The sequence below is a fragment of the Eschrichtius robustus genome, chromosome 12 (assembly GCF_028021215.1).
Source record: "Eschrichtius robustus isolate mEscRob2 chromosome 12, mEscRob2.pri, whole genome shotgun sequence".
Classification (NCBI taxonomy): Eukaryota; Metazoa; Chordata; class Mammalia; order Artiodactyla; family Eschrichtiidae; genus Eschrichtius; species Eschrichtius robustus.
Window position 1 is genome coordinate 21,191,542 of NC_090835.1, and position 23,458 is coordinate 21,214,999.

The 23,458-nt window shown below is 42.5% G+C and overlaps 1 protein-coding gene across 8 annotated transcripts in view; it reads left to right on the top strand.

Annotated features, from left to right (window-relative positions):
- Window positions 1-23,458, top strand: part of FRMD4B (FERM domain containing 4B) — a 339,770-nt gene that overhangs the window by 143,143 nt on the left and 173,169 nt on the right. The window contains exon 1 of one of the 8 annotated variants that reach the window (XM_068557490.1): window positions 11,200-11,497. The exons of the other annotated variants lie outside the window; for them this stretch is intronic. Coding sequence (XP_068413591.1) covers window positions 11,336-11,497 — 162 coding nt within the window. The 5' untranslated portion in view covers window positions 11,200-11,335. Of the gene's footprint in view, window positions 1-11,199; window positions 11,498-23,458 lie in introns of those variants that run through there. 8 annotated transcript variants of the gene reach the window in all.

The following is a 23,458-nucleotide window of genomic DNA, read 5'->3' on the forward strand; positions in this document are numbered from 1 at the left end:
ACCCTCCCCATCCCACCCCTCTAGGTGGTCACAAAGCACTGAGCTGATCTCCCTGTGCTATGCGGCTGCTTCCCACTAGTTATCTATTTTACATTTGGTAGTGTATATATGTCCATGACACTCTCTTACCCTGTCACATCTCACCCCACCCCCTCCCCATATCCTCAAGTCCATTCTCTAGTAGGTCTGTGTCTTTATTCCCGTCTTGCCACTGGGTTCTTCATGGCCTTTTTTTTCCCCTTAGATTCCATATATATGTGTTAGCATACTGTATTTGTTTTTCTCTTTCTGACTTACTTCACTCTGTATGACAGACTCTAACTCCATCCACCTCATTACAAATACCTCCATTTCATTTCGTTTTATGGCTGAGTAATATTCCATTGTATATATGTGCCACATCTTCTTTATCCATTCATCTGTCGATGGACATTTAGGTTGCTTCCATGTCCTGGCTATTGTAAATAGAGCTGCAATGAACATTTTGGTACATGACTCTTTTTGACCTATGGTTTTCTCAGGGTATATGCCCAGTAGTGGGATTGCTGGGTCGTATGGTAGTTCTATTTGTAGTTTTTTAAGGAACCTCCATACTGTTCTCCATAGTGGCTGTATCAATTTACGTTCCCACCAACAGTGCAAGAGTGTTCCCTTTCCTCCACACCCTCTCCAGCATTTATTGTTTCTAGATTTTTTGATGATGGCCATTCTGACCGGTGTGAGATGATATCTCATTGTAGTTTTGATTTGCATTTCTCTAATGATTAATGATGTTGAGCATTCTTTCATGTGTCTGTAGGCCATCTGTATATCTTCTTTGGAGAAATGTCTATTTAGGTCTTCTGCCCATTTTTAGATTGGGTTGTTGGTTTTTTTGTTATTGAGCTGCATGAGCTGCTTGTAAATCTTGGAGATTAATCCTTTGTCAGTTGCTTCATTTGCAAATACTTTCTCCCATTCTGATGGTTGTCTTTTGGTCTTGTTTATGGTTTCCTTTGCTGTGCAGAAGCTTTTAAGTTTCATTAGGTCCCATTTGTTTATTTGTGTTCTTATTTCCATTTCTCTGGGAGCTGGGTCAAAAAGAATCTTGCTGTGATGTATGTCATAGAGTGTTCTGCCTATGTTTTCCTCTAAGAGTTTGATAGTGTCTGCCCTTACACTTAGGTCTTTAATCCATTTTGAGTTTATTTTTGTGCATGGTGTCAGGGAGTGTTCTAATTTCATACTTTTACATGTAGCTGTCCAATTTTCCCAGCACCACTTATTGAAGAGGCTGTCTTTTCTCCACTGTATATGCTTGCCTCCTTTATCAAAGATAAGGTGACCATATGTGTGTGGGTTTATCTCTGGGCTTTCTATCCTGTTCCATTGATCTATATTTCTGTTTTTGTGCCAGTACCAAACTGTCTTGATTACTGAAGCTTTGTAATATAGTCTGAAGTCAGGGAGCCTGATTCCCCCAGCTCCATTTTTCGTTCTCAAGATTGCTTTGGCTATTCGGGGTCTTTTGTGTTTCCATACAAATTGTGAAATTTTTTGTTCTAGTTCTGTGAAAAATGCCAGTGGTAGTTTGATAGGGATTGCATTGAATCTGTAGATTGCTTTGGGTAGTAGAGTCATTTTCACAATGTTGATTCTTCCAATCCAGGAACATGGTATATCTCTCCATCTATTTGTATCATCTTTAATTTCTTTCATCAGTGTCTTATAATTTTCTGTGTACAGGTCTTTTGTCTCCTTAGGTAGGTTTATTCCTAGATATTTTATTCTTTTTGTTGCAATGGTAAACGGGAGTGTTTTCTTAATTTCACTTTCAGATTTTTCGTCATTAGTGTATAGAAATGCAAGAGATTTCTGTGCATTAATTTTGTATCCTGCTACTTTACCAAATTCATTGATTAGCTCTAGGAGTTTTCTGGTAGCATCTTTAGGATTCTCTATGTATAGTATCATGTCATCTGCAAATAGCGACAGCTTTACTTCTTCTTTTCCGATTTGGATTCCTTTTATTTCTTTGTCTTCTCTGATTGCTGTGGCTAACACTTCCAAAACTATGTTGAATAAGAGTGGTGAGAGTGGGCAACCTTGTCTTGTTCCTGATCTTAGTGGAAATGGTTTCAGTTTTTCACCATTGAGGACAATGTTGGCTGTGGGTTTGTCATATATGGCCTTTATTATGTTGAGGAAAGTTCCCTCTATGCCTACTTTCTGCAGGGCTTTTATCATAAATGGGTGTTGAATTTTGTCGAAAGCTTTCTCTGCATCTATTGAGATGATCATATGGTTTTTCTCCTTCAATTTGTTAATATGGTGTATCACATTGATTGATTTGTGTATGTTGCAGAATCCTTGCATTCCTGGGATAAACCCCACTTGATCATGGTGTATGATCCTTTTAATGTGCTGTTGGATTCTGTTTGCTAGTATTTTGTTGAGGATTTTTGCATCTATGTTCATCAGTGATATTGGCCTGTAGTTTTCTTTCTTTGTGACATCTTTGTCTGGTTTTGGTATCAGGGTGATGGTGGCCTCGTAGAATGAGTTTGGGAGTGTTCCTCCCTCTGCAATATTTTGGAAGAGTTTGAGAAGGATAGGTGTTAGCTCTTCTCTAAATGTTTGATAGAATTCGCCTGTGAAGCCATCTGGTCCTGGGCTTTTGTTTGTTGGAAGGTTTTTTTGTTTTTTTTTTTTTTAATTTTATTTATTTATTTATGGCTGCGTTGGGTCTTCGTTTCTGTGCGAGGGCTTTCTCCAGTTGCGGCGAGCGGGGGCCACTCTTCATCGCGGTGCGCGGGCCTCTCACCATCGCGGCCTCCCCTGCTGCGGAGCACAGGCTCCAGACGCGCAGGCTCAGTAGTTGTGGCTCACGGGCCCAGTTGCTCCGCGGCATGTGGGATCTTCCCAGACCAGGGCTCGAACCCGTGTCCCCTGCATTGGCAGGCAGACTCTCAACCACTGCACCACCAGGGAAGCCCCTGTTGGAAGGTTTTTAATCACAGTTTCAATTTCAGTGCTTGTGATTGGTCTGTTCATATTTTCTATTTCTTCCTGGTTCAGTCTCGGCAGTTTGTGCATTTCTAAGAATCTGTCCATTTCTTCCAGGTTGTCCATTTTATTGGCATAGAGTTGCTTGTAGTAATCTCTCATGATCGTTTGTATTTCTGCAGTGTCAGTGGTTACTTCTCCTTTTTCATTTCTAATTCTATTGATTTGAGTCTTCTCCCTTTTTCTCTTGATAAGTCTGGCTAATGGTTTATCAATTTTGTTTATCTTCTCAAAGAACCAGCTTTTAGTTTCATTGATTTTTGCTATTGTTTCCTTCATTTCTTTTTCATTTATTTCTGACCTAATCTTTATGATTTCTTTCCTTCTGCTGGCTTTGGGGTTTTTTTGTTCTTCTTTCTCTAATTGCTTTAGGTGCAAGGTTAGGTTGTTTATTCGAGATGTTTCCTGTTTCTTGAGGTAGGCTTGTATTGCTATAAACTTCCCTCTTAGCACTGCTTTTGCTGCGTCCCATAGGTTTTGGGTCGTTGTATCTCCATTGTCATTTGTTTCTAGGTATTTTTTGATTTCCCCTTTGATTTCTTCAGTGATCACTTCGTTATTAAGTAGTGTATTGTGTAGCCTCCATGTGTTTGTATTTTTTACAGATCTTTTCCTGTAATTGATATCTAGTCTCATAGCGTTGTGGTCGGAAAAGATACTTGATACGATTTCAATTTTCTTAAATTTACCAAGGCTTGATTTGTGACCCAAGATATGATCTATCCTAGCAGGTGAATTCTTAACCACTGCACCACCAGGGAAGTCCCGGTAATTGGGTTTTAAGTCACTGCTTTCTTATCTCCCATAAAAAATTCAGTTACTTTTCTTTATAGATTTTCTTTTTCTTCTCATCATTGTTTTATTCTTATTTAAATTGGGTAAACCCAAAGGGTGGACATTTTGTCACATTAAGTTCCTGGATAATAAGTAAGTCCTAGAGCCCTCCGTACCGTATAAATTTTAGTATGAGGCCAAAACAAATGATAACTTATAAATACCAAAAAAGTCCTTTTATTTCTCAATTAAAGTAGAAGGACTGAAAAATTAGCAGCTGTGCCATTTAAGATGCTTTTAAATGCTTTTTTCCACAGATCTTCAGCAAATCACCCAGCTTTTCTGTGCCTCAGTTTCTTTATCCATGAAATGGGGCCAGCGATACCTTTCTCCATTTGACCTTGGGAGAATATTATGCGAATCAACTGATACTATGTGTGGAGCTGCCTTTATTTATTTAGAAAAGGGTGCTGTATAGACCAATTTATTACTGTTTTATTTTTGTCATTGTTGGGGTGCATGTAAATTAAGTATAAATAAAAGGTGATAAATTATGGGGATGGAGATAAGTCACAAGATTGATACTATTTCTTCTTTGACGAAGAAGGTCAGCCCATATACACACTACTATATATAAAATAGATAACTAATAAGAACCTACTGTATAGCACAGGGAACGCTACTTAATACTCTGTAATGACCTATACGGGAAAAGAATCTAAAAAAAAGTGGATATGTGTATACGTATAACTGATTCACTTTGCTGTACAGCAGAAACTAACACAACATTGTAAATCAACTATACTCCAATAAAACTTCCTTTAAAATTAAAAAATTTTTTTAATAAAAATAAAATGCAAAAAAAAGAAAAACAAGTATTTGAAAATGCTTTAAAGATATAATAAATAGAAAAGTTATAAACAAAACAAAAAAGAAGAAGAAGGTCAGCCCTTTCCCTCTGATCTACGTGGGCTTCCTTGGAAGCTTCATCTCCTTCAAGTGCTGTCTCATCTACACTGATGAATTCTAAATTTTGACCTGGCAAAAATCTCCAGTATCTCTTTAGTGGATTAACTAGTAAAAATAGATTCAACGCAGGATCTAATACGTTGCTCCCTTTTTTGTACTTTTTCATGCAATGGACATAGCATCCTCCTCTTTCCTGTGAGCAAGGAGAATTTGATTTAATAAAATAACAGGTGAGGTTTTTGAGGAAAGATGAGAAAGTTTTGTTTTGTTGTTTTCCTTCTATGAGTGGAATGAGTTTGCCAAAGAAAAGAGGTTGGATAGATGCCTTGGTGCTGGATATTATTTAGTTTGTAGTGGTTTTAGCCCTTTATGATGCCAAAAAGCCATTCAGAGTCCTAAAGGCAGCTGCAGAACTTAACCAACCTACTGGTCAGCCTTGGGCGATGGTGATAATGACAGGTAGCCTACCCTTCAGGATTCCATGACTTCTGCATGCTCCCGTCCACCTCCTGCCACTGGAGGCCAAGATCGAAGGACACTCCAGCTCGCTCAGCCCCAGGAAGGGAAGAGAGAAAAAAGCAGGAGAGGAGGGAGGAGCAAGAACACTTTGCCTTGGGCTCAAGTGGGATTGAAGCAGAACTTGTGTCCCACTGGCCCTCCTGCCTTCTCCTTAGGGCAAGATGTAGAAGCAGGGAGGGGCATGCAGACCCCCTGTTGGGGGAGACTGCCTCTGCACAGCTGGGCAGTCCTCCCAGAGGCCACAAGAGGTGCTTGCGTTGAAAAGGGCACCTTTGCCCACCAAACTCTCACCCCGTGTGCATATTGAAGCCCTGTTCCGGGGGACCTGTTGACTTTATTATGTAGACATTCCTAGGTAAGCCCTTCCTTGTCACCCTTGGAACTTTGCAGCTGCCTTGCAGCTGGGCTTCCGTGCTCTTCTGCCCCTCAAGCACTCTCTCTCGCCCTTCCCCTCAAGTCCCACAAGTCTGAGATCCCTCTTGCTGTAGAGCCATGGAGCCCTCATTCTTACAGCTCATGCCGCCTTGGATCACTATTTGTGTCCCCCCTCTCTTGTCACCTGGCTCCGCCCTCCTCAGCCTTCAGGTCTCAGCTGCGGTGTCACGGTGTCACGTCCTCAGGGAGGCCTTCCCTGGTCCTGCCCCGCCCCCAGCTTCCATCACATGTCTCTTTTATAACCCTGTGCGGCTCTGCCTGCTTCCTCTATATTACTTGTTCAAATGTCTGCCTTTCTCTCCCGTCTCTAAGACCCACTTAGACAGAAATCCTCTCTGTTTTTCCTAGTGTGTTCTAAGTACTCAGTTCCCTGCCTGACACATACTGCAAACTCAATACGTAATTTTTTAATGAACAAGAGTGTGTTTTGGGAATGGATGAACTTCTTTCTATATTCACGCTTGAGACAAATAGTCATTCATTTGTCAGGTCAAGAACCATTGATTGATTGCCTGTTATGTGCCAGCCACTGGGGGAACAAATATGAATAAGGCGTTTTCCCTACTTCTGCCAGTGGTTTCTGAGTGGACTGGCTACCACCCCACCTGGAGTAATTGGAAGTGTGTGGAGGTGCTTTTTGTTGTTGATGTCATAATGACTGGGGACACTGCTGGCATGTAGTGAGCAGAGCCAAAGGTCACTAAACATTTTCCAGCGCGTGGGGTACACTCCTGCACAAGGAGGGACCATCCAGCCACCCCGCCTCCACTCACCTGTAGGGACTCCTCAGAAAACTGACAGTGTGGGGAGTTCCTTGGTGGTCCAGTCATTAAGAATCCGCCTTCCAATACAGGGGATGCAGGTTCGATCTCTGGTCGGGGAGCTAAGATCCCACATGCCACGGGGCAACAAAGCCTGCGTGCCGCAACTACTGAGCCTGAGTGCCAAAACAAAATATCCCGCGTGCCGCCACCAAGACCCAACACAGCAAAATAAATAAATAAATAAATAAATAAATAAATAAATAATTTTAAAAATCAGTGAAAGCCTTCTTTGACTTACTGATTAATTGGCTATATGGAATTTACAATAAAGAGTATTGTATATTAAAAAAAAAAAAAAGTTGACAGTCTAACAGTGAAAAGTGGACCAAAGGGGGCACCTTTGTCCCTTTTGAGGCGATGAGAGACTTCTGTAGCAACTCAAGGCCCACTGGAGGCATCAGCATTCCACCTTGGGGTTGATGTAGGGGGAATTGTTTTTGTCATGTGCCAAAGAAAGCCTTCAACCCTACTAAGGAGCCTGTGATTTAAAGGAAATGATAAGGCCAAAAATTAAAGTGCCAAAAGATAAATAGCTTATGGTGAAAATGACTGTTTCTCATTTTTATGATAAATATCCAAAAAAAAAAGGGTATGTGTAAATGATAGGAAATGTCATTCCAGTTCCTTCTCAATGGGCTTTGAGTACATTACAGCTCTTGGTGAGCGTGTGAAAACCATGATAGAGTGATTGTTGCATCTCCAATCTGCCTTTTGGGAGAAAACATCAAGAGGGAAGACTGTTTCCCCACCAGTCCTACGAGAGGAAGAGCAGGGTGTGGGGTTGAACTAGACCAAGGTTCCTCAATCTCCACACCACTGACGTGTGGGGCAGGAGAGTTGTTTGTCGGGGAGGCTGCCCTGGGCACTGTAGGATGTTGAGCGGCATCCCTGACCTCTACCCGCTAGACGCCAGTAGCATTCCCGAGTCGTGACAACCAAAAATGCCTGTGTAGGCAGGGTTGCAGAATTGCCCCTGATTGAGAGCCACTGAACCAGACCTTGTTTTCGTCCCCCTCAAGCCCTGTGTCAGACGTGGCCTGTCAGAATTTAGCCACACTGGCTCTTCAGCTGTGGAGAGAGGAGAGTTTTAAAAATATCCACAGGCATTCGACGGACTCTGTCTTTTTGATGGGCAGAGGGGACCCCTGGAAGCCGCTGCGATAGAACTGCTTATCTCTTTCTAGAGACAGGGGTTAGCATTTTGTGCTGTCTTCCTAGCACTGTGCTCTTCTTCCTGCTGATTGCTCAAAGGAGAACCTACGGGAGCCTCGGGGATAATGACAATTTCTCTTTTATGTCTGCAGCAGAACTCCCAGGAGTATGAGCCATGCTGTCACCTGAAGCATATTTTTAAGCCTCCAGAGAGAGCTGCAGGAAATTACAGTGTATTGCAGGGAACTCTGATGCTGTAGAGGGAAAAAAAAAATCCTCTTCTTAAATTAAAAAAAAAGAAAAAGAAAAGCAAGATAATTTTGAAGCCAGCTTGATTTAGCCCCCTTTCCACAGGAAATTTTAGACCAGTTTCAAGGGTGTGTGTCTGGGATCTGGTTTGCGCCACGTGGCTCGTCCATTTTCAGAAGGATGCAGCAATTGGGTGGCTCTTTTCTCCACTGCTCCACACCTGGGTTCAGTTGCCACCCACTGTCAGCCCCTGGTGTGAAGAGCTTACTTGTCCTTCCCTCTAAAAGCTATCTCTGCCTAGAGCTTTGAACTTCTCCTTCTGCAGGAGAAGAAAGCTGTTTGGATAAGAAGAAGCGTCCGTGTTTATATTGGTGGGAACAAAATGTCTTTTCTTACCTTGCATCTAGCTTGGAGCATGTACTGCTTCTCTGGGTCCTCAAGAAAGGCTGGCTGTGTGATGCGGAAGAGCTAGCTCCAAATAATTTTTTGGGGAACTTGAAGAAAGTGAAAGAACTGCTCCTTCAAAAACAAGTCACCACCAACTTTAACCTCCAACACACAGAAAGGGATAGGAAAACAGATGTAGATACTTAGTTGAAAATTTTTTTAAAACACATTTTACGAATACTGTTTTATCTAGGTACCAAAAAAATGAAACAATTCCTGATTTTGGTGGTGGTGATCATTTTTTTACTTTGGGCGCTTACTTTTTGCCAGCCGTATACTAAACACTTTATACAGCATATTTTGCTTAATCTTTCCCCAGTTGCTGTGTAGTAGATTCTGATATTATCCCTGTTTTATAGATGAGTACACTGAGGCTTTGTGGCTTTAAGGAGCTTATACAAGGTGCCACAGGTCTTTTTTAATAGATAAATAAATAATAAATAAAATTTAATAAATAAATTTAATAAATAAATTTTACTTTAATAAATTTATAATATAAATAAATAAATAAATTTATTTATTTATTTATTTGTTTGTTTATTTTAAGGAGGAGGGAGTTAAGTCTCTTAGGACACTTAGCTCCTAACGCCCATGCCCTGCAATAGCACTTCTCCATCTTTAGAGTCAGAATCCCCCAGAGGCCAAGTGAAACCTCAGATCCCTGACCGCACCCTGATTCTGGAGGGGGCCCAAGAACTTGTCTCTCTAACAAGTTCCCAGGTGATGTCGATGCTGCCAGTTCAGGGACTACACTTTGAGGACCCCTGTTCTGCCACATCCAATTTTCTAGAAAATAGTGTCAGCACTGACTTTGAAAACCTTGAATGCAAATCACTGAAGTTGGAATTGACCACTGACATCAGGCCTAGGCACAGATAGATAATAGCCATGGTGTTTCTAGAGCATCTCTTCTGAGAGGATGGTGTCATGAGACGGAGATAATTGACCTGTTGTAGGTTTTATTTGGTATTCCCTCGGCTGCCGATTTCCGAGAACACCGTCTCACTGCATCATTAAAAAAAATAGTAAATGTACCACCATCATCCACTCGCACTCACAAGCCAGTTTTGAAGTTCGGTAGTTTTCCATTAGAAGGATGACATTTCATTTTCAAACTGTACTTGGTTCACTGTCTTTTGACTCAGTGGGACCTAGTATTTTCTGATTCTTTGTAAACACTGTGACCATTATCTTGGAAAATATCAGAATGCTAATACTAAGGAACACATGGAGCAGATTTACTGTGAAGAAAGGTTTGCAAATCTTGGATCGGGTCTTTTGCCCTATTAACTAATTCGACAAAAAACTCTTAGGCAATTTTATTAGTGATAAAAAGAAGTAAAAAGTAAGAAAAGAAACGTCTTTTAAGAGTTTCCCAATTATGGTCACTTTGAAAACAGTAGGCGCTTTGAGGACAGATTTTTGTGTTCTCTTTTCACTGGTTGACTTTCACCTGAATTAAGATTCCAAAGGCACATTTGAAACCTGAAATAAAGCTGATTTACTTGTCGATAATCTCTTCTGAAGCCTTCTGGGCTAGTTCGGGAGAAAAGCTTTGGCACTTTTACCTTTCTGCCACTTAATAGCACAGATAACAGCCCAGGTGTGAAACTGCCAGTAAAATGATTGTCCTACAGATGGATTCAGGAAAAAACAACATCCTGAAATTTGCTGCAGTACTTTTGCTGTGAGCAATGTTTTACAATTATTTGGGACTGAAATCTACACATATTCCAAAGGAAAATAGAGCCTGGTGGCATGTGGGACTCCTCGGGCTCCTTTTTGCAAATGCCTTTGGCAATATCAATTCCTGGGGGAGAACTTTAAAAAAACAAAACATTATTTGGTGACTTTGTGAGTGGTGGAACAGCTTCCTTTGGTTTTGAGTCGAGAATAAACTATCTACCTGTGTAGGTTTGTGCTAGTAGCTGCTGCTACACATGTCCAGAAGCTGAATTTTCCAGAACCAAACCAAGGATTCTCTTGTGAGCTTCTTTTTCCCAGCAAATACTAACTGGAAGCTATTTGCTAGAGACCAAGAACGCTCTTTGTGTTTCCCATGAACTGACTGCTGCGTTGGAATTAGCACAATGTGCGGGGTGCGCGATCCTGCTTTCTGGCTGGCAACAGTAGGCAGGTTGTCATTTTCTCTGAGACCCTCAAGTTAGGAGCAAAGGCAGGTTCTGCAGTCATGCACACACTGTTGCTCTGAGACTGTTACCTTCACCTCTTGGTGAAGCACAACCAAGGAAACATTCAGGGCTGTTCCCCCGAGTGGGATCCAAAGGGGTGCTTCGGAGGATTTTTTTTTTGTTTTCCTCCTGTATCTGTGGCTGCCCGGAGATATTTATCAGTGTGAACAGAGGCCAAGCAAAGACCCTGTAGTGTAAAGTAAGGTGCTTCCCAAAGCGGATTCGGAGATTGGGGCTGGTGTGTGCGCGCGCGCGTGTGTGGTGTGTGCAGGACGTGCAAGCCCAGTGCGCTGAAATGCAGCGCTCTCGTCTGCCTGCAAAGAGTCGCTCCACTCCCCCCCCGCTGCCCAGCGCACTCGGGGAGCACCAGGGGGAGTCCTCGCCGGCCCGGGCTTCCCGCGACCCGGGAGCGCCGAGGGCTCGCCTGGCGGAGCTTAGCGCAGCTCGCTCGGCGCTGCCAGCGAGAGGGCGGGGTGGACACTGGGCTTCTGTGTGCCCGCCGCAGCCGTTGGTTGGCGGGCGCCCAATCTCGGGGCATGCCGCCGGAGCCTGGCCAGGACGCACCGTGAAAGACCAGTTTGGGGGAAGGCTTGACCCCCGGCGGCCCACAGAAGCCGGCGTCGGGAGCCCAGGCGGTGGGGCCGCTGCGATCGGGCTCGCAGCGCTGCAGCTGCGGGAGCCGCCGGCACCCCACCCCCTGCCCGGGTTCAGAGGGACTGAGGAGGAGGCATGGCCTCGGTGTTCATGTGCGGAGTGGAGGACCTGCTGTTCAGCGGCAGCCGCTTCGTGTGGAACCTGACCGTGTCCACGCTGCGGAGATGGTACACAGAGAGGCTGCGGGCTTGCCACCAGGTGCTGCGGACGTGGTGCGGACTGCGGGACGTGTACCAGGTGAGCCGGGGCCCGCGGCGCCCGAGGGCTCTAGCGGGATGCCGGGCGCTCGTGGGAAGCCGGTTGGTTCCACCTGTATGATTTTATTGTCCCTCTCCTTCCACCGCTCTCTTTTTCAACTCCTAGCAGGCTGCTCGGCTCTTGGGTCAAAAGCTCAGCAGCTATGGGTAACCGTTGCGTGACAAAGCTTGTGAATTTTCCCCATCGGGCATGGGGGGCACTTGTGGATTAGTCCCTGGCTTTGCAGACATCTATTAGCGAGTGATGGTGTATCTTAGCAGCAGAGCGTCTGCAGGGAGCAACTCTGACATTCACATGATTCCTTCTTTTTCATTTCATTGGGGTGAAGGTAGGCATTTCAAGGAGCAAGGATTTCACACCGGTTTATGGTCAGAAGGGTCTGAATGGATTTGCATTCTTCCCTTTGATTTTATTTCAGCTTTCCTTCGGGCAGCCCCAACTTGCAAGGCAGAGCCAGGAAAAGCTGATTGTGTCTACTGGCTTTTGGAAGGAAGGACAGCAAATTGTGAACACTTTGCAGGAGGATGACAGGCTGGGGAAGGGAGGGGTGGCCTGGCTGAGCGTTGGAATGCTTACGTTTGGATTTACTCCCTGTCGTATAACACAGTCTCTTTATTTCTCTGCTAGGTCCCATCCTGCAGGCAAAAAATGCAGCAACTTTGCTCAGTCTCTCTGGGGCTACAGCTTCCCTTCATTTTTTTTAAACAGTCGTTTGTGGATTTAAAAGTCCTGTGCTTTGGCTGTTAATATTTTTCAGTTTTAAAAAATAATCTACATTGCATTTAGGAAGATTACACCTGGTGTTTACTATAGAATGTAGTGTCACGTTTTCTTTCCTGTGATGTAGAATTAGCTTTGTTGCAGTTCTTGGATTCTCCCTACTCTGACCACATTCTCCATATGCCTATGATTCTTATCTCATTGTATTGAGTCCCATATGTGATCAAGCTTCTGGTGTTGATAAGCCATTGTCTTCCATCAATCAGGCAAAATTAAAAGACCGGCACCTGCGGTTAAACTGTGGGCATCTAAAGAATCAGCGTCCCCTTGTCATCCCTGACATCCGTATCATCCTTGTTAAAATGTGAGGAACATTATACTTTGTGCTTTCCCGACTCCTGCTTTGGATAACATGTCTGAGATGTCTTGCGTTTTGAAAGAATCCAAAAGCCAGGTTGGGAACCGGGGCAGCATGTGGTGGTTTGAGAGGATTATGGAGCTGTGGATATAGCCCATCTGGCCACATTACACAGATCACCTAGCTTTTTGGAGCCAGAGGTGTGTCTGCCTCTCAGCCTGTTTCTCTTTTGGGAAATCATTGTTCAGTTTGGTCTGTAGGAGAAGTGACCCTGATATACTTTTGTTTTCACTTTTTAACCTTTGAGAAACTTTCAAAAGGAGAGCACAAGTACTGTGGCCAACCATTCAGCCTTCATGCCTCTCCCCAAAGGCTCAGGGGACTTACGGCTTACCTCTTCTACTGTTAGTGACCAATTCAAAAATGACGCTTCCAGAAACCTGAGACCCCACGAGTTCTTTACAAGGTTGATCAATAATTATTTTTAAGCAGAACAGCGACTTGAAGGACTAACCTACTGAACTACAGGTTTTCTCTTCCGTAAAATGGATAGTTACTGAGCCAGTACCCTCTCATAATGATAAGAAGGAACATCTAAAATAACCATGGCCATTTTATGAGTATTGAGTCTTAAGCAGAAAATGATCTCCAAAGTTTGTGACTTTGGAGAAAACTTGAAAATATTTTAAAACTTGAGAGAACTCTTAGATTTTTAAATTGTACAACATAGTTGTTAGCAAAGAAATACCGTTTCCTTTAATGCCTTTCAAACTTCAACAAGAAAGTACTAATGTAAATTGTATAGAATAGAATGACAGTAAAATAAAGTGGTTAATACCTTATACTCCAGGTTAAATAGACATGGGATAGGATAAATCCTACCTCTGCCTATGTATGATCATGGATAAGTTACTTAATTTTACTGTGCTTCAGTTTCATTGTTTATAAAATGAGAAATACAATAGTACTAACCACAGAGGTTGATATTAAAATTAATTGACGGTACCGAGAGCTTAGGAAACATTCAGTAAATGTTATCTGCTCTATCAGCTGGGGTATTTTTATTGTAATAGGAAAATGAACTCAAAGTAACCTACAGAATAAAAAGTAGGGACTTTGGATGCAACTGAAAAATCTAGCAGTAGGATCAGGGCACTATGGTTGTCCTCCATGATTCTTTCAACCCTGTCTTGTTCATATATTGGCTTTATCTTCAGCTGGTTTCTTTCCTCATGATGGCAGATAGCTAAAGCAGTTCTGGGGCTTAGACCCACGTATCAACCCATATAGAAAGAAAGAGAATTTCTCAAAGCCACCAACTATCAAAAAAAATTCCCCAGTTTGCCCTCTGACGGGTCAGTTTAGGGTCTGTGCCCACCGCCAATGCCATGCACTGATTGGCACAGGGAATGGGGTTGTAATTCATGCATTCCCAAAGGGAATGATATGGCCCCCAACAGGCAAACATCATTTCGTAAGGATGGGAGGGGGGCAAAAAAAAACATCTTAGTCTTTATGTACAAAGCACAGGTATACATACAGTACATAAACAGATACACAGTGTACTTACGGCCTTAGAATTCTGGGGGGAGTGAGGCGGCTAGCAAACAAAAAAATATCTTCAGAGGCTCCTTAAGGGAGTGATAACGAACACAAAGGTTGAGAAACCCTGAATTACATTGATTGGCTTAGGCCAGTGGGAAAGCAGACCCATTTCTGAAGCCGGGAGTGAGGTTGGCCCCGCCCAGACCACATGGCTGCCAGGCAATGGGGGGAGGGATGCAGTGTCCACTGTATCTGCATTATTAGAATCTCAAATGATGAGATTCTAGCGCTCTTTAAATAAAATGATTATTTTTCAAGATAAGTACAAAGATTGATGCACTAATACATTTGTAAGTATTTTGCAACAGTCAACTATTTGAGTTATGGGGTTAGGGGGCCCATCATTAGAATACCAGTATTGCTATCCCATAATTATGAATTCTAAAACATAGAGAGGAATGTTCCATTATACTGCTCAAGTTTCTGGCATATGAATTGGAAACACCACAGGGTTACATATTTTATTGAACCCAATTTTTTATCATCTTGATGATAAAAAGGTGTCAATTTCTTGCTTCTAGTCTGAATAGTCTTGTTTGTAAAAAAAAAACCCAGGATTCAATCACTCTAGAGAGAAAGGGTGGGGCGGGAGATATCCATTACACGAAATACCTGACAGTCCCCAGGGGTGTTTTGTTTATTCATATACTGTAGGTGAAATAAGATCTCTGCCTATTCATAAGGAACTTGACAACCACATTATTGCCGGCACAGCCAGGAAGACATAATTTCTTTGGAATTGAACACTTCCTCCATTTCTAGATATTGGAGAGGCAAGAGACTTAATTTGCCAGAAACCATGAATAATTAAGATACTAGCTATAAGGCATTTCTGTAGTCATGTGACTAAATAAAAAGCAGACTGAGGCTGCACTGAGGCTGCCTTTTAACAAAGACTTACTTGATGAGTGAAGGTTTGAATTTGGTTGAAGTAGCAGACATGGGACATTCACCTTCCACTTAGGGCTGAATATTAAAAGCTGATATATCTCTCCTGCTTTTATCTTGCCCGGATGGGTTGCGATATCACAATTAAATAGATTTAACAAACAATTGAGGTGGAAAATGATGGGAGAATGTTGTTGAAAAAGGATCAACACCCTTTGCTTTTTATCAAGTGTGACACGTTCGAATGAAGCCCTCAGTTTGTTACTTGGGATTAAGTTTTCCCTTCATCTCCAGCGTCTCAAAGGTAGAATTTCTTGCAAACCCTGAATGGAGTCATCGCCCCCAGTAGGGGCAACTTGAACAGAATCTCGGGTACTTAAGGGACCATAAGAGGCTAGGTCAGCTGCACTGCACAGGTAGCTGGCAGTGAGGGGTGGCACGCAGGGCAGATCACAGCAGAGGCTGTGCGCTCAAACTGGAGCAAATCTGACCTTGAGCGAATTGCTTTTTCTCTCTGAACCTCATTTCCTCCTGGGTAAGAGGGGAGAACTGTAGTCCTGACATTCTGGGTAGTGTAAAAAATTCATGAGATCATGTGTATAATACTGAGTGCTCTGCGTGGCACAAGCGAGTACTCAGTAAATGTTAGCTCTTGGAAATGCAAAGGACTTAACACCAGACCCATAGAAGATACTCGATAAAGGGTAGCTTAGGGTTTTACTGTTGTTTTTACAAGTGAGACTAGTTCTGTGGAAACTGAATTCCCATCTTTACACGCAAAGATGTTCGATAAGAGAGACTGTGGAGTCTCCCACAGCAGTGGATGTAGGATGGACCTTGGGTATCTGAGCTTGTGTTCCACACAGTAAACCCACAATTTTTGTAAGGCCCATACAAAAAATCTAGGAGGTCACAGGAGCTTGTAGTAGGGTCTCTACGGAGATAATCTCTTTATATTCCAAGACTCTGATGATTCATAAATTGGTAACACCTGAACTTTTCATCCCACTGCATTGGTTATGAAAGACCAAGTCCTCCAAATGGCAATCCTTCATTGAGCCTTCAGTGACCTGTGTACATTTCAAACCCTATATCCTTTGCTTGCCCCCGCCCTCCACTCTCCACTGCCTCCTGAATTATACAGACTAGAAGGGGGGCTGACAAGTAATTGGGTTGGCCAAAAAGTTTGTTTGGGTTTTTTGGCCAACCCAATACAATGCACAGCAGAAAACTGGCCTGCCTCCTGGTTTTGTAAATAAAGTTTTATTGGCACGCAGCCCTGCTCATTCATTTACACATTGTCCATGGCTGCTTTCAAACTATAATGGTAGAATTGAGTAGTTGTCACTCAACTAATTAGAGTTGAATAGTTGATACAAAGACTGTATTGGCCACACAGCCGAAAATATTTACTATCAGGCTCTTTACGGAGAAAGTCTGCCAATCTCCAGACTAGACAAAAACAATATATTGGGCAGAGAATGCTAGAAGAAGGAAAGTTTAGAATTCAGTCATGGAAAAATAGAACTTGAAGGAATATGGAAGAATTTTCTCTTAAAAAACCCAGTCACTAGGAAATTAATAAACAAATATTCAGGATCAGTGTTCAGTTTGCCTTTACTAGGTCCTGCGTTGTAAAACATGATTGGAGTTATAGATCGATTCATTCATTTGTCCATTTATTCATACATAAAATAATTATCAGGTGCTTACCATGTCCCAGTTGCTGTGCCAAGGTGTTAGCAACACAAAGTCAAATAGATTATTTCCTGCCCTCAAGGAATCTGTTGTCAAGTAGGGGAGACAGTTAAGAAAATGAACCTCTGTGCAAGGGCTTTACCTGGGTCCTCTAGGTGCACAGTGGAGGGAGTTTCCGTCAGACAGGAGTGAAGCAAAAGGGGAGGGCACGGGAACCAAGGAAGCTTCCTACAGGAGGTGATTCTCAGGCTGAAGTCGGAAGGACAAGTAAGAGTTAGATAGACTAAGAAAGGCAGACGGGCATTTCAGGCATGAGGAAACAAGGCTCTGGGGGCGGGGGTTATAAAGAGTTTTTTAAGGCTGATGAGGAAAGAAAGAGACAGAGTCAAAGTCATAGACAGACAGGCAGATTTTGATTGAGAATAACATTCAACTTGAATGATCTTTTATATTAAGATTAGGATTTGATGTTTTTCTTCAGAGCTTTGGGGGTGGGGGACAGGTTAAGTTAGAACTGTCCCTGGCAGTGGTGAGGCTGATAGATTTGGAAGAGGGTGGCATAGTGGAGGCAGGAAAGGGGAGGAAGTTAGGAGGCCTGCAGTGATGTCGGTGTATTACTCAGGATAGGATAGGTTTTACTGTGGCAGCAAACAGCCCCAGGATCCTAACGGGTTAAAGAAATAAAGGTTTATTTTTGGTTTACACTACCTGTCCATTCACAGGTTGGCTGGAAGCTCTGCTCATCACTGTCACTCAGGCTCACAGAATGTTCTGGAACATTGCCAGTTGCCATGATAGAGAGTGAAGCGCCTTTCAGGGCTTTGCACTGGCAATGCAATGCTTGGCCTCTAAGTAGCTCATGTCACTTGTCTCAAGAGATTGGTCAGAGCTGGTCACGTCACTCACTCAACCACGGGAGCCAGGAAAAGCAGTCCTTCCATGGAACAGCATGAATACTGGTGCAGATTTGGTTCCTTAGGAAGCAGACTCTGAAACAGAGATTAACAAGCAGGAAGTTTACTGGAGGGTGCTCTGAGGGTCAGCACTGTAGAAGGGACTAGAAAGAGGGAGGACTGAGCAGAGGGAGAAATCGGGTTACAGTTTAGGCTCAACAAAGACCTCAGCTGACCTCACAGGTAGCCCCGAAACTGAGAGTTGTCCCCAGTTGGAACAAGAGGGCTGCATTTCCCCCCAGCCTTCATCAGGCCATCATTAGAGATGGGCTGCCCTTGTATAAGCGGTGTGACCTTGAAGTAGGCAGCTCTCTTTAAGGAACAGCAGTTCCCAGAGGGGCTAAGAGCTCAAAAAACTCCAGGCAGCTGATGGAATAAGTCTGGGCAGCTCGTCACACAGCATCTTCTACAAATGTCTGCCCAACAGGTATTCACATCAAAGCCTGGACTGCAGCAGGGCCAGCGGGAAGGAAGTAGAGTAAGGACTGCATTGGTGTGAAGGATGTAGGATCTAGCTTTAAAACATGGCCTGACAATCAGGGCGGTCTCCCAGCTGGACCCTACATTCTGTTGAAGGAATTGGGCAACCATAGAGTCAGTTAATGGTAGCAACACATACAGAAAGAAGCAAAGACTTGGTTGGTAAATGACATACGAGTCCACTTATCACTGAGGAAATTCATCTTCTACACTTTCAGGTAACGAAAGGCTAGGATTTTATGGCAGGAAATTGGGATGCTCAGATACCCCAAAATGAGAAAGAAAACTATCTTAATGTTTGAGTCCATCACTTGGCATAAATAAATTTCTAAAAGACTGTATGATTTAAGATCAACAAGATCAGTCTCAGGATCTCAAAAAAAGCATTTTTGAACCTTTGTTGTACAGCTTGAAAAACACTAAGTTAAGAATAGACACTCCTGCCTTGTCAAGTTGGTGTCTGTTTTTCTCCTTCTATCTTTTCTTGGTGGAGCTGCAGCATGAAATAACTTCCTGTTCGTCCCCTACTTATGTCTATTCTGAATGTTGTATTTGTGATGTCCAATTTGGTTGTTACGGAAAAGTGTGAATGATCAAATGGGATAAAAAAATTGAAATTAACATCCATAAGTAATTACATACGTGTGTGTATATGTACATACGGAAAAGATATAAATTCTGGCATCCTTGAAATAAACTTTCCCATGAAAGAGGCTGGTAAATATGGTAAATTAAATAGTACCATTTTCCCCTAATGTCCTGATCGTTTTTAGTTTCTTGAATTTTGTGTTTGGGCAAAGCTCATTGCTTAAATAACTATTTTCTCCTTAACTAGGGCTTTTATATAGTCTTAGTGTCTTGACTTGACTAATAGCTGCTAATTATTAAGTAACTGCTATGTGCTGTGCCTTGTGCTTGGCACGTTACATGTATTATCTTTTTTTAAGAAAGATATCATTTGGGGAAGATTTCAACATACAAAAATATAAAGGATAATATAGGTAAAAACCCATGCACCCACCACTCAGTTTTAAGGCATCTCAACATTCTGCCGTGTTTGCTCCAGATACTTTTTTTGTAATATAATAAAATTTCACAGAATCAGTTGAAACCACCTTTATACCTCTCCTTTCTCCCTAAAAATAGTCCTATTCTGAAATTCATGTTTTTCATTCCCAGGCATATTTTCATCATTTTGCCACATGTGTTTGTATCTATAAACAATATACATTATTTTTGTGTCTGTAAAATTTATTTAAGGATGTGTCATTCTGCTACCTTATTTTTCTCTCAATAGGCTTTTGGGATTTATCTCTAAATTCATTTTAACCCTTATATTCCGTTGCATTAAACATACCAATCTCTTATTGATGGGCATTTAGGTTGCTTACAAATTTTCAGTGTCCCAAAATACTACACTGAAATTTTTGTATTTGTCTCTTTGTGCTTGTGAGCAAGAGCTTCTCTAGGCCAGCGGTCCCCAACCTTTTTGGCACCACGGACCGGTTTCACGGAAGACAATTTTTGCACAAACCGGGGTGGGGGGGATGGTTTCAGGATGATTCAAGCGCATTACATTTATTGTGCACTTTATTTCTATTATTATTACGTTGTAATATATAATGAAATAATTATACAACTCACCATAATGCAGAATCAGTGGGAGCCCTGAGCTTGTTTTCACACACCACTCACTGATAGGGTTTTGATATGAGTCTGCAAGCAGTTGATTTATTATGGTCTCTGTACAGTCAAACCTCTCTGCTAATGATAATCTGTATTTGCAGCTGCTCCCCAGCACTTGCATCACAGCCTCAGCTCCACCTCAGATCATCAGGCATTAGATTCTCATAAGGAGCACGCAACCTAGATCCCTGGCATGCGCAGTTCACAGTAGGGTTCGTGCTCCTATGAGAATCTAATGCTGCCGCTGATCTGACGGGAGGCAGAGCTCAGGTGGTAACGCAAGCGATGGGGAGCGGCTGTAAATACAGATGAAGCTTCAGTCACTCACCTGCCGCTCACCTCCTGCTGTGCGGCCCGGTTCCGAACAGGCCACAGACTCGTAGCAGTCCCGGGGGTTGAGGGCCCCTGCTCTAGGGTATATACTAGAAGGGAGACTTGCTAGGTTTTTAGCTTTATTAGATGTTGTGCCTTATCTCTGTCCTTATAATAACTCTTCAAAATGATATCATAAATCCCACTTTATTGGTTTTATATACTTATTAGCTAATAAAACATGATGCTGGAATTTGAACAGAGCTCTAGCTGACTCCAGGGCTTAGCCTCTTGCCACTGACTTGCTGCTTTATTTATTAAAGAGATACATAAAGATAGTATCTCATTTATTCACTTATTTGCTCAATCAACATTGGGTGAAAACATAGCTGAGTGCTTAAAAATGAAGTCTATAAAAGTTCCTGAATTCAAATCCTAACTCACAGTTTGTTAACCATGTGAGTTCTCTGAGATTTTTCTCATTAACTTTTTTCTGCTATAAAATACAGTTAATTATGGAACTCCCTTAAAGAGTTATGCTTCTGGGATTGTTATAAAAATCAAGTGCATTAATATTTAAAAGCACTGAAAACGGTGTTAGATATATGTGTGGATGGATGGGTGGATGGGTGGATGGACAAAGGGGTGGATGGATGGACAGATGGGCAGATGGTTGGATGGATAGATTAATGGGTGGATTGATGGTTGGATGGATGGATGAATCCCTCATGAATAATTATCTTCATATGTGCAGTGCTCTCCCACTTATGCATATGCATAACCTTTGGAGCTTCTAAAATCTGCAGAAGCCTTGGCTCCTCCTTCCTCCCCTCCCCTCTGGATTAAGAACTATAGTCTAATGTAGCAAGCAGGAAAGGGGCCCACTGACCACTGCACAGAGACATTGTACTCACATGGTTTCATGGCACAGCGTTTTATCAGGAGACTCTGGCATCCTAATGCTGTTGTCTTTTTGGTTTATTCTATGAAAGCAAAGATTCTCACAACTGTTTAGTTGTTTTATTTCTGTGTCTCCAACAGGAAGCCATTAAACTTTCTCCCTCTCTACCCTGAGCCCCACTCTGTAAGAGCCCTAGATTCTCATGCATAAAGGCCCTGGGTCCCCACTGACTGCTGTCTTTCTCATCTGTATAAGCTCTCTTCTGATATGACTCTTAAATTTGCAACTGCTAAGGAGACCCTGTTATTATAGGCATCATGCTACCCTTGGGTAATGTAGCCAGCAAATATTTTTACAGGAATTAGTCAGTCTCATTAAACTTTGGTTAGATGCTTATTAGCTAAGAGAGAAAAGAGCCTTGACAAAATAGGGAAATAGAATGGGCTTTAGTCAGTTGGACCTGGGTTACAAATCAAGGCTTCATCACTTACCAGCTGTGTGACCTTGAGCCACGCTACTTAATTGCTCTCAGCTTGTTTCTTATACGAAAGATAAAATAAGATCTACATTTTAAGTTTGGTGTAAAAGTTAGAAATAACACGGATTGAGAAAAGGTAAACATTTGGATACCTTCACAAAGTTGATCCTAAGCCTAAAGTTGTCATGCTAGTTGTGATAAGTGCAAACTGTGACCAGTAATTAAGCCCAAACACCCACATTTACTAGTTGTGTGACGTGGGCAAGTTACATGATCTCTTCGTGCCTCCTTTTCTCGCATATGTGATGGGGATGGTAATAGTGCCTGCCTCTCAGGGTTGTTGAGAGAACAACACAAGGTCATGTAATAAAGGTCTCACTAGGGTGCCTGGCTCACAGTCAGCAGTTAAGAAGTGTCATTTCTACTTAATGAACATTTTCTATGTTGTCAGACATAGTGCTAAGCATTCTTTTCGGCCGTGCTGCCCGGCTTGCGGGATCTTAGTTCCCCGACCAGGGATTGAACCTGGCCCCTTAGCAGTGAAAGCGCTGCATCCTAACCACTGAATTCCCTATTCCCTAAGCATTTCATATTTACCATTTCATTTAGTTCTCCTAACAACGACATGAAATAGGTACTATGAAACCCATTTGGCAGATGTGGAAATTGTTTAACGCTGTCAAGTCACTTAGCTGAGGGTAAAGATGGGGAGCTCAGATCTGTGTAAATCCAAATTCCATTCCCTCAGCCGTTGCATGGAATGGGCTTAGTTTGCGAACCATTCAGCCTCTTCCTTTTCTACATTTGCCTTCATGGAGTCCTTCCTAGGACTTTCCCAGTCTCTAATCTCTGCCTCTACCGAAACCTGTAGCCAGAGCAGGTATTAATAAACTCATTGAGACTGAATAACGAGTGCCATTTTCCCTCTATAGTCTATTCCCAACCCAGCCTCCAGAGTGATTTTGTTAAAAGTAAGTCAGATCGTGTCATTGTCCCGTTCAGAACCCTCTAATGACTTCCCAACTCAGAAAAAGCCAGTCTCACCGAACCTACAAGACCCTGTGTAATTGGCATCCCCTTCTCTGGGTTCCTCCACCACCTACCCGCAGCAAACATGCTCAACTTCTGGTCTTTCTATTATTAATAGTATTAGTATTATATTCACTGTATTTATTTATGTGTTTACTGTGGTGCAATTAACATGTAACATTGTATTGGTTTCAAATGTACAGCATAATGATTCGATATTTGTATACATTGTGAAATGATCACAACACATCTAGTTAACATCCATAACCTCACGTAGTTACAAATATTCTTTTCTTATGATGAGAGCTTTTAAGATCTACTCTCTTAGCAACTTTCAAATATACAATACAGTATTATTAACTATAGTTGCCATGTGGTAAATTACATCCCCGTGACTTAATTTATTTTATAACAGGAAGTTTGTACCTTTTGATCCCCTTCACCCATTTCACCCACCCCCCAACCCCGCCCTGGCAACCACCAATCTGTTCTTGTGTCTGTGAGCTGCCTCAACCTCTGGTCTCAACTTCCAACATTCTTTTTCTCTCTTAAGTCTCCTCCAGCAACGCTGACCTCTTTGCTGTTCCTTCAACCCCGCCAAGCACATTCCAACCTGAGAGCCTTTGCCCTTGGCGTTTTCTCTGCCTATAACCTTGTCACCCAGAGGTTCCTGTGGCCTGCTTCCCCCCCTCACTCCCTGCAGGTCTTTCTTCAGATACCATCCAAACAGAGAGGCCACCCCTGACTGCTCTCTTATCCTGCTTTATTCTTCTCTGTAACCCCATCACCACCTGACGTTAGGAATTTATTTGCTTATGTCCTTATTGTGTTT